Source organism: Limulus polyphemus, unplaced genomic scaffold, assembly GCF_000517525.1.
Source record: "Limulus polyphemus unplaced genomic scaffold, Limulus_polyphemus-2.1.2 Scaffold429, whole genome shotgun sequence".
NCBI classification, from domain to species: Eukaryota; Metazoa; Arthropoda; class Merostomata; order Xiphosura; family Limulidae; genus Limulus; species Limulus polyphemus.
The window spans coordinates 63,745-74,764 of NW_013666039.1; the positions used below are offsets into that span (position 1 = coordinate 63,745).

An 11,020-nucleotide genomic window follows, 5' to 3' on the forward strand; every position below is an offset into this window, starting at 1 on the left:
TACTTTCACTTTACTTTACTGGTATTGTTTAAGTAGTTTAGATTCTAGTCTGTTCGATGTTTGATTTTTCATATTTTCACTTTTACATTATGGGTATTGTTTAAGTAGTAGATTCATCTGTGATTGGTTGATTTTTTCATATTTTCACTTTTACTTTATGGGTATTGTTTAACTAGTAGATTCATCCGTGATTGGTTGATTTTTTCATATTTTCACTTTTACGTTATGGGTATTGTTTAAGTAGTAGATTCATCTGTCATTGGTTGTTTTTTTTCATATTTTCACTTTTACTTTATGGGTATTGTTTAAGTAGTAGATTCATCTGTGATTGGTTGATTTTTTCATATTTTCATCTCTACTTTATGGGTATTGTTTAAGTAGTAAATTCATCTGTGATTGGTTGATTTTTTCATATTTTCATCTCTACTTTATGGGTATTGTTTATGTGATATATTTATTTCTTTTCAAGATATGTAATTCTTTCATTTAGCTAATCCACGTAATTATATTTGCTGCTAGTTATTAGTTCGAGCTGTATTTATTGTGTGTGTGTGTTAAATTACTTTGGGCCACCCTATATGACTCTTTTGACCACGTAATAAAACACATTAATAGTTTTGTTTTGAGTTTGCTTACAGATAATAAGAATTATCTTATTACAAGTTAGAGCTTTTACGGTAAAAAAAAAATATTTTTAAAATAGATACGACGTTTCGATCACTGGTGCGATCATTCTCAAGTACACAAGTTTTAACGGTAAAGAAGATTTTAGTATTTAAATCGACATTCAACCATCTAACTATGTATTTAAACTTTAAAATTGATAGTGGTCACTTATGCAAGTGCACATCAATCCGCGTGAATTAACAGATTATTTAGTTATGGATGAGCAGGAAAAAAACAAGTGAACAAGTTTGAAAATATGGAAATGACGTACGAAATATTTGTATGAGATTAGGAATGTCTGGGGAAATAACGACCAAAGACGTGTAGAAATATGACTTGTTAATTGTGGAATTGTTTGATTTTATTAATAGAGCTTCTCTGATTTTTCTTCTATTAATGTCCGGTTCGTGTTTCAGTACTGTGAAATTCTGTTCACAAAAAGTTTGTTTGTATTCGTTCATATGTTCATGGACTTGAGAAGAGGTTTTTTTTTCGGTGTTCTTTTAACCCGATCTTCAAGTTACGTCCTGTTTCACCTACGTAAAAAGCTGGCCAATTGGTACACATTATTTTGTAAATGTTTCCTGGTGGGGATGGTTTGTTATATAATTTTCTGAACATGTGTTTAATTTTCATTCCAAAGGTGTAAGTGAATCTAGTTGTGATGTTGGCCCGACATGGCCAGGTGATTAGGGGGGCGTTATAATGTGACGGTCAATCCCACTATTCGTTGGTAAAAGAGTAGCCCAAGAGTTGGCGGTAGGTGGTGATGACTAGCTGCCTTCCCTCTAGTCTTACACTGCTAAATTAGGGACGGCTAGCGCAGTTAGCCCTCGTTAACTAAGTTGTTCTTTATTTTTTGACAATGGGATTCTTCGTTGTCCTGCAATTAAGTTGTTCTTTATTTTTCACAATGGGATTCTTCGTTGTCCTGCAATTAAGTTGTTCTTTATTTTTCACAATGGGATTCTTCGTTGTCCTGCAAGTAAGCTGTTCTTTATTTTTCACAATGGGATGCTTCGTTGTCCTGCAAGTAAGCTGTTCTTTATTTTTCACAATGGGATTCTTCGTTGTCCTGCAATGACTCAGATGCGGATTCTTCTTAAGTCCTTGAACTTAAGCCTAGTTGCTATTGAATGGACTTGTGATTTGATAGTATTATTGCCTTCCTGCAGACGTCTTCACGGATGGTTTTTAAATCTTGTTTGTTTGTTTGAAGTTAAGCACAAAGCTACACAATGGGCTATCTGTGCTCTGCCCACCACGGGTATCGAAACCCGGTTCCTAGCGTTTTAAGTCCGCAGACATACCGCTGTGCCACTGGGGGCATTTTTTTTGTAAACTAACACTGGGAGGAGTTACTAAGTAATTAAGACCTATATTTAGGACTATGGTTTGAGATAGTTGAAAGTTGTTGAGATTCCTTATGTTGTTTTTTTACAGTGTCTGGTTCTGTTTTCTTGGATTGTTCTAACAGACGAAGTTTGTCTAGTTTGGTGAATGTTGATTTAAGTACTAAAACCTTCTTCACTTGTGTACTTGAATATGTTAACACCAGTGATCGAAACCTATTCTAAATAACATTCTTCCTTACTGTGAAAGCTGTAACTTGTAATAAAATAATATTAACGCGTTGTTTCGAATACTTTTCTATGACGCTTCATCTTTTGATAACGATGAAAAGTTCAAGATGTCGTTTTGACGTCACTTCCGTTAAATACAAATACTGTTTTCTACAGGAAACATCAAGAGGATGTTCCTAAACTTTCACAACTCACTTGCATATCTAGGTAGTTTTTGGTGTCCATCTTCAATTGAGAATATATATTTCAGCAAAGTCTAGCAGTGTTTTTATATGATTTTGTAAATAATTTTAAAAGAAAAGCGTATTTTTTTACGGTGTCTTGTCCCGCGACACTCTGATGCGTTGCGATCTATAGTTTGATAATCTCCGTTTTCAACAGTCAAATAGAGAACAAAAACCCCCATGGGATCGTAAAGTGCAAACTAGGTTAACGAGATATTAATGCAACACGTAACTTTACACGAAAGAAAATAACCTCTCCTAAATTTAATATATATAACCGAAAATTATTTCTTGTTCATTGTTCAGTACAAACCTTCACAAACTCAAGTTATGTTTAAAATTTCCTTTACGTTTCGTTAGTTCGTCTGGAACTAAAACTCCAACGCAAATATACGATTGCATAATCGCAAAATATCATTCGTTGTGTGCTAGTGTTAACGTTTCGCAAAATATCATTGTTATGTGTTAGTGGTTAACGTTTCGCAAAATATCATTCGTTATGTGTTAGTGGTTAACGTTTCGCAAAATATCATTAGTTATGTGTTAGTGGTTAACGTTTCGCAAAATATCATTCGTCATGTGTTAGTGGTTAACGTTTTCTTTAAAAGGACAAAGGAAAAAACGAGCAAAAAAAAAATAGTTGAATGATTAGGATAATGTAAAAATTTGTATTTGGATATTACGTTTTGCCTTAGTTTATCCTCCACTTCAGAGAACTTGTAGCCAAATACAATATACGTTTCAACCAATAAGTTAGGTTAGCTTATAGAAGTTCCGAATATTAACTTGTGAAAAAAGTTTATTCTGATAGCACGAGAATTTATAACTTACTTTTAAAAGGTTTAATTGAAGATGTTTCTCCTTCATTCGCTATTTGAAGTTTGAGCAGGATGTGTCAATTTATTAGTGTACGTTTCTTCCAGAACTTGATGTTGCCTTGCTCTAACAGACCGAAACGTCGACTATAAACAATTTGTTGTAACAAGTGAAGACGTGCCCTAACAGACCGAAACGTCGATTATAAACAATTTGTTGTAACAAGTAAGACGTGCCCTAACATACCGAAACGTCGACTATAAACAATTTGTTGTAACAGGTGAAGACGTGCCCTAACAGACCGAAACGTCGACTATAAACAATTTGTTGTAACAAGTTAAGATGTGCCGTAACAGATCAAAACGTCGACTATAAAGAATTTGTTATAACAGGTTAAAATGTGCTCTAACAGACCGAAAAGTCGACAATAAAGAATTTGTTGTAACAAGTGAAGATGTGCCGTAACAGATCAAAACGTCGACAACAAACAATTTGTTGTAACAAGTGAAGACGTGCTCTAACAGACCGAAACGTCGACTATAAACAATTTGTTGTAACAAGTGAAGAAGTGCTCTAACAGACCGAAACGTCGACTATAAACAATTTGTTGTAACAAGTGAAGAAGTGCTCTAACAGACCGAAACGTCGACTATAAACAATTTGTTGTAGCAAGTGCAGACGTGCTCCAACAGACCGAAACGTCGACTACAAACAATTTGTTGTAGCAAGTGCAGACGTGCTCCAACAGACCGAAACGTCGACTACAAACAATTTGTTGTAACAGGTGAAGACCTGCTCTAAGAGATCGAAACATTAATTACAAACGTTTTTCCGCAACAGGTGAAGACCTGTGTCAATAGATAGAAACGTCGACTACAAACAATGCGTCGCAACAGGTCAAGACTTTCACTAACAGATAGATACATCGTACAGACGCTACCTCCATACTGGTGAGTAAAGTTTAATACACATTTTCTTCGCTGTTATATTCAGTTGTGTTATTATTTTCAACTGTTAATTATTATCCGTGCGAAATACTTTGCTATTTATAAATGAATCTCCGTTTGTTTGTTTGTTTGTTTAGTTATGTCGCCATTTTCTATTTACATCAACAACAGTAACTACAAGAAACATATTCAATTACTCTATTATTTATATATATTATTATTATTATATTACTATTATATTGTTATTATCATCGAAGGAATACGACGAACGGGTGTATGAATACAAAGGTATATATATACATATCACTAGAGCCTGGCTTGTTTGTTTTTCAACAGACAAACAAAAATTAAACATTTACACAGAGGTAATTGTCATCAAATAGTCCATAGGAGGTCGATTCTTACAGAACTGGTTTGTTTTAATTATGTCGCTGTGTAAATAGTGTTAGAAATATCATTCGTAACAATTGTGTCTCCTAAACAGATTAGATATGAAACTAATCATTAAAATATTTGGTTAAGAATTAAAATATTAAGATGTTTTTAACCGGCATGGCCAGGTGGTTAAGGCGCTCGACTCGCAATCTGAGGGGCGCGGGTTCGAATCCCCGTCACACCAAACATGCTCGCCCTTTCAAAGAGGGAAGGCTGTCAAGTGGGTTGCATCCTTGACGTAAGAAACAGCTTTAGAAACGATGGCAGATCTTGCTCTGTCATCGGCTCAACGGTCCGCAAGGACTATGAAGAAAAAAAAAAAAAGATGTTTTTAAACTTCCATTACAGAATAACCAGACAAATTTCTAAAGGAAACGTTAAACATTTGAGCAGAACTCAAAGGCTAGTTTAGTTTTGAACTAGCCCAAAATTTCAAGCCCTCGATATGTTTGATCATTTTTGTGAATTTACTTTCGAAACATTAAATATACCACAATGGTGGTTCTGCGGTAATTTTACAGAATTCCGCGAGGGGGACACAGCAAACAGCCCAATGTGGCTTTGCTATAAAACAAACGAACAAAATGGTGGCCATGTTTCGAGTCAACTGGAATGGAAATGCTTTTAGCGTTCGGAAAATGTGATATTAAACGTAGGCAGTAAACGGATTATTTAATCACAGTAGTTATTATTATCATTTTGTACAAAGCTTAGCTATACTACGTTATTAAATTGGAAAAAGAAAAATCGGCCAAAATTAAGGAATAAAGTCGTATTTCGTCCACGAGCGGTTTCTGGTTTTCTCAATGTTAAATCAAAGCGTCCAGAAGTATGGCCGATTTAAGGTTCAGATTTTCGATCCTGCTTTTGAACTAAATAAACGTGTAGATTAGGTTAATTAGCCTTAAGCAACTGTTTGAAGGGAATGTTAAAAGTCAAACACTGAATTTTTCATGAACCTTACAGTTAACGACGGTATTTCTTTTTTATTATTTTTATTTCATTTTTTCTATCTACTTCTAGTTGACATATTTAATACAATAAGTATGCAGTACTGGTCAAAGCCTTTACGAATGCTTTAAGCCTATTAAAAGCTACGAAGTATTGGAATCTGTAATATATTTTGTATTTTCTTAGCAGTTGCAAGTATAAATATACAAATTTCAGTTTACAGCATGTGACATTTAACTACGTATATCACATAAAATAAGTTATTAATGCTTGAAAAAAAAGGTGAAATATTTCCATTCATAATGCTTGAAAAAAAGTAAAATATTTCCATTTATATTGCTTGAAAAAAAAGGAAAATATTTCCATTCATAATGCTTGAAAAAAGTAAAATATTTCCATTTATATTGCTTGAAAAAAAAGTAAAAATATTTCCATTCATAATGATATTTTTACCTCGAAAAAGCAGAACTTTAAAACGTTAGAAGGACTTTCAGAACTGCTAAGATTGTTTTTAGAAACAAGTACTCTAGAATGAATATTTCGTTTAGGGACTAACGGTAAGATCGTGGCGATCGGAAGTCAGTTGTGGTTATGATATAATAATTAATTAATTAACTATTCCCATCATTCAGCTTCTAATTTTTCTTCTGACTCCTGGAACGGAAGGTGGCAGCATATTAGCAGCCAAAACGTACGACTTTAGTTAATTATTATTAATAATGTAATAATTACTGGTTAAACTATTTCCAACGTTTCGGCTATTAATCTGATGCCGACTTCACTTCGGGGGATCTTAAGAAGGATAAGCAACCGAAACGTACGGTGTTTGTTAATCAAATGATAATGCAGATAGCTAACGACAAAAGCACAATTTTGTTCTTTGACATTAATTTATCTTTTTTTTTCTCTAATTTTCTTAGTTGTCGTTACGTTTTCGTTTCGGGAACATAAGGATATTTACGAAGACAGGGTTACAAGTGGAATATAGAAACTTCTGCTATCCGTAACTGTTATAAGTACACCTATTGGCAAGCTTCATCATTAGCGTAAGCCTAAATTATTTACTCATTGGTTCAAAACAAAATTATCTTTTGAGAGTCCACAACATTTTGTAACTTTAAATATCACCACAGCAATGTAGCTTAGCTTGTGGTGTTACTATCACTAAAGGGTTCTGGATTTATTTAAATACATTTATTTCTTCGTCATATTTTTAAGATTTACCGTTTATCTTGATAGAATCTGAAGATAATCAACCGGTTTCTTCCTTGACACTTCTTCTTCGGCATCTCCAAACCTAAAAGTGCTAAATCTGATCATCATCAGGGATCACAACATCGGTCATCAGAATCACCGTTAGCATTGTAATCAGTATGGCATATAGGGAGTGCTATACTAATCTTACAGGATCTAAAATCCTCAGATGGATTTCAATTAACACGATAAATCAGCCGGTAGATATTATCAAACCAGCCTGTGTTAACCAGCTGAACAGTAAATCACTGTATTTGTCATTAAGTAATATTATGTTACGATGTTCATGCCACATCTGGCGTCTTTCGAGTTCCACGTCGTCTGTTATTGGGCAAATATTGATATATATACAATACAGTTTTGGTCTAATTACAAAAACGTATCACATCCTGATTAGGTAAGTGCACGAAATTTCCCAAACTCTCGCTGTGCTTATCTAGTTTCCTGCTTTGACAACTGTGAACCATTCAGTCCTCTTTGTTTCGTGGATGGACTAGTAGTGTAGACTAGGACACTTCAAATGTCTGACACATGGTGTGCCTGTCTTTTGGTTTATTAACTATTTACTGAAATAACACCTTCCTTCGATTCCTCTTCTAAATATACAAAACAATCATGAATTATCTCGAAGTAAATCTTTCTTGAGTACTTGACAAAATACAATGTTTAATACACAGCACCACTAGTGACAAAAATTAGTTTAATAAAAAAAAAAAAAAACTAGAAACGACTCTTTTTGTTTTTTTTCAACAATAAGTACTAAGTTTGTGAAGATCTGAATTTCTTGTATCTTCGGTAGTATCCATTTCTGCATGAAGACGGTTTACAACCTTCTCCCCATCCAAAACTGCCATGACAACATTGTCTGGGGGCGAACTAAGAAGATCTGGAAGATCTGGTTCCCAGTCCATTTGTTTCATCTTATTATTTTTCTCGCGCAGATCTAAGTTGAACTGTTGGCTATGTTCTGGAGGAGTTGTGTTAAACATGCAAATATTTGGAACCGTAACACATTCCACGTTTGTACGAAAATTGCTATGGATGTTATCCACTTCTGGTTGTCTTGACAACTCGGGGGTGGAAGCTAGGGAATAGTTATCGTGAGGAAGACTTATTCCGTACACAATCTTATTGGAGGAGGTTGCTGTGTGGGATCTTTCTGAGATTGATGTTACCAGTAGAGGTCGTTGGTCATATCCACTAGAGGATGAATGCTGGCTGAGGTCAGAGTGATCGCCATAATAGTTTTCTGCTGGAGGAAACTGTTTGGTTAAGGATGGCTGATGATTAAAATGTCCTACAATGTCATCTTCAATGGATTCGTAGATATGATCAGCAAAGACACTGTAAAGTCCAGATGAATCAGAGTAGGAACCAGAGGCTGACTGTTTGTTACGAGGAACAACCTGAAACATTTGGTCCTGATGCTGATTGGCCACAAACCCATAACGACCGGGTGAGCTAGTCCTCGATACGTTCGGTGAAGTGGTTCTGTGTCCTTTCCTCCTCGTGGACTCTCCAGGTGCCTGGAGTATGTCATCTTCTTGGTTGATTGCTATTGATGTAGATAGGTGATCTGTTAAAGAACAAGACACCCTGAATTGTTACCGTGCATTGTAGAAATAACCCTTTTTATACAGTTAACAACTGGTGGGCTCCACATAGAGGAACAAGGTACCCTGAATTGTTATCATGCATTGTAGAAATAACCCTTTTTATACAGTTAACAACTGGTGGGCTCCACATAGAGGAACAAGGTACCCTGAATTGTTATCATGCATTGTAGACTAACCCTTTTTATACAGTTAACAACTGGTGGGCTCCACATAGCGGAACAAGGTACCCTGAATTGTTATCATGCATTGTAGACAAAACCCTTTTTATACAGTTAACAGCTGGTGGGCTCCACATAGCGGAACAAGGCACCCTGAATTGTTATCATGCATTGTAGAAATAACCCTTTTTTTATACAGTTAACAACTGGTGGGGTCCACATAGTGGAACAAGGTACCCTGAATTGTTATCATGCATTGTAGTTATAACCCTTACATTACCGATTTGTTTTTATACCGTTGATTACTGGTGGACCCTACATATTGCATTATATTAAGTCATTTTAAGTAATCTAAGTATAAAAAAACTAACACCCATTTTCCATGTAAGATACATTGGAACCCCTAGCGGTATTTAATGGTATTAATTGCAGTATTGTGTGACTCATGTGTTATTATAGACTCTGTAACCAACAAATCGTGTACCCAAAAGGAATTTGGAGCATGAATAGTTCTGACAAATTAAGGTACAAAATCAATGCAGTTTTAGTCCTCATCAGTAATTAGATATTATTAACTTTTATGCATTGTACACTATGCCAATTTGTGGTATGGTCTAACTATATCAGTTTAAACTGTAGATTATATACCTTTTTTTAACAGGCCCCTCACGAGCCAGTGGGGGAAATTTTTGTTGAAAAAAAAACTACCCAATCCGGTTTTTCTTAATTTGAACTGAAATTTTTGGACATTTTTATTGGCTAAAAAGAAAGCATTTCCTGCACTCTTTTGACGTTGGGGCTGCAAAAAAGTGATTTGAAGGGGTAAGGTGACTGAAATCGGTCAGCGAATCACGAGCTTAACAGCCAAGCACAAGAAGCATGGAAGTCTCCAAATGGCACGCAGAGGTTTCAAGAACCATTTAGAGCTACCTTGGTAGATATTGTGCAGCAAACCGAGTACAATATTATGCCTGTAGCTTCTATCAAAGTATTCCTGTCTGCTCATCCTACTGCTGACTATCGTGATGCTTCGACCTTCCCTACCGAATCGCGGGTGAAATCGTTCGTATCTCAATTAAAAGCTAAACATAAAAAGGTGATAGCAGAAGCATAAAAGGTTGGCAATTGTTTAATTAATGATGGTGAGAATGTGGCTGTATTGGTATATACTGAATTTACTCCCAGTAGATAGACCTTAATACTAGCTAGTAGTAGTATGGAGACTTGAGGATGCTGTATTTCACTTAACAAATGTCAATTAACAAACGAAAACTTGTCTCAAAGTTGTCTCGAAAAGATACGTCCAAAACCACCCTCTTTGGGAGTTTCCGGATTAAACTTACTTTTAATATTCAACAAATTGTAGTGTAAAGACACACCCTTGGCTCCTGAGGGACGTGTTAAATACTTAACATAAGCAAGTGACTGTTTTTTATTTTAAGACATTGAGATAAAAAACAACATGAAACAAAATTGAGGTTTTAGTTAATCACTTACTTTGCATGGTGAACTTTGGGGAAGTAAAACAGTTCTGTGCTTGAATGATCCTGAGAGGCTGCGGGACCTGCCAAAAATCAAGTTGTTCAAGATCTCCCGACGTGTTTTGGACAAAAGAAGTTTGAAATTTGATTACTTTCGTTAGAAACAGTGGTATAATTAGCTGATGTCAACTGATTTCGTTAAACTTCTGCTCCTACTTGTTGACGACTCTTGTGTTTCAAAATTATCTTATAACTACTACTAAAAACTGTACCTTCTATTTAGATGTGAACTTTTCATGACAGAATCTGAAATTCTTATCGTTATTTATTTTCACCAATAAAAGTAATGCTCAGTTTATTATTACCCTCGCAGGGCGAGGGCATTCCAATCGTTTCCGTGTGCGTGTTTCCGCGAGCGTATTGTTTGTTTGTTTGTTGGATTTCGCGCAAAGCTACACGAGGGCTATCTACGCTAGCCGTCCCTAATTTAGCAGTGTAAGACTAGAGGGAAGGCAGCTAGTCATCACCACCCACCTCCAACTCTTGAGCTACTCTTTTTACCAACGAATAGTGGGATTGACCGTTACATTATAACGCCCCCACGGCTGAAAGGGCGAGCATGTCTGGTGGGATGGGGATTCGAACCCGCGACCCTCAGATTGCGAGTCGAGCGCCCTAACCACCTGGCCATGCTGGGCCACTCCGCGAGCGTATCTCAAAAACTAATAAATCGATGTACACGAAAATTTTACACAAGATGGGAAGTCAGTATGGACAGTCTTCTCCAATTTTGGTCCGGATCCAAATCCTGATTCGGATTCTGGACAGTCTTCCCCACATTTGGTCCGGATCCAAATCCTGATTCGGATTCTGGACAGTCTTCCCCACA

At 35.9% G+C, this 11,020-nt stretch overlaps 1 protein-coding gene across 1 annotated transcript in view; it reads right to left on the bottom strand.

Annotated features, from left to right (window-relative positions):
• Window positions 1-5,977: 5,977 nt before the first annotated feature.
• The window catches only part of LOC106458205 (latrophilin Cirl-like), a 107,766-nt gene continuing 102,723 nt past the window's right edge, over window positions 5,978-11,020 (bottom strand). The window contains exons 18-19 of the mRNA XM_013917681.2: window positions 10,148-10,214; window positions 5,978-8,452 (exon numbers count right to left, since the gene is read on the bottom strand). Of these exons, the coding sequence (XP_013773135.2) occupies window positions 7,623-8,452; window positions 10,148-10,214 (897 nt within the window). The 3' untranslated portion in view covers window positions 5,978-7,622. The remainder of the gene's footprint in view (window positions 8,453-10,147; window positions 10,215-11,020) is intronic.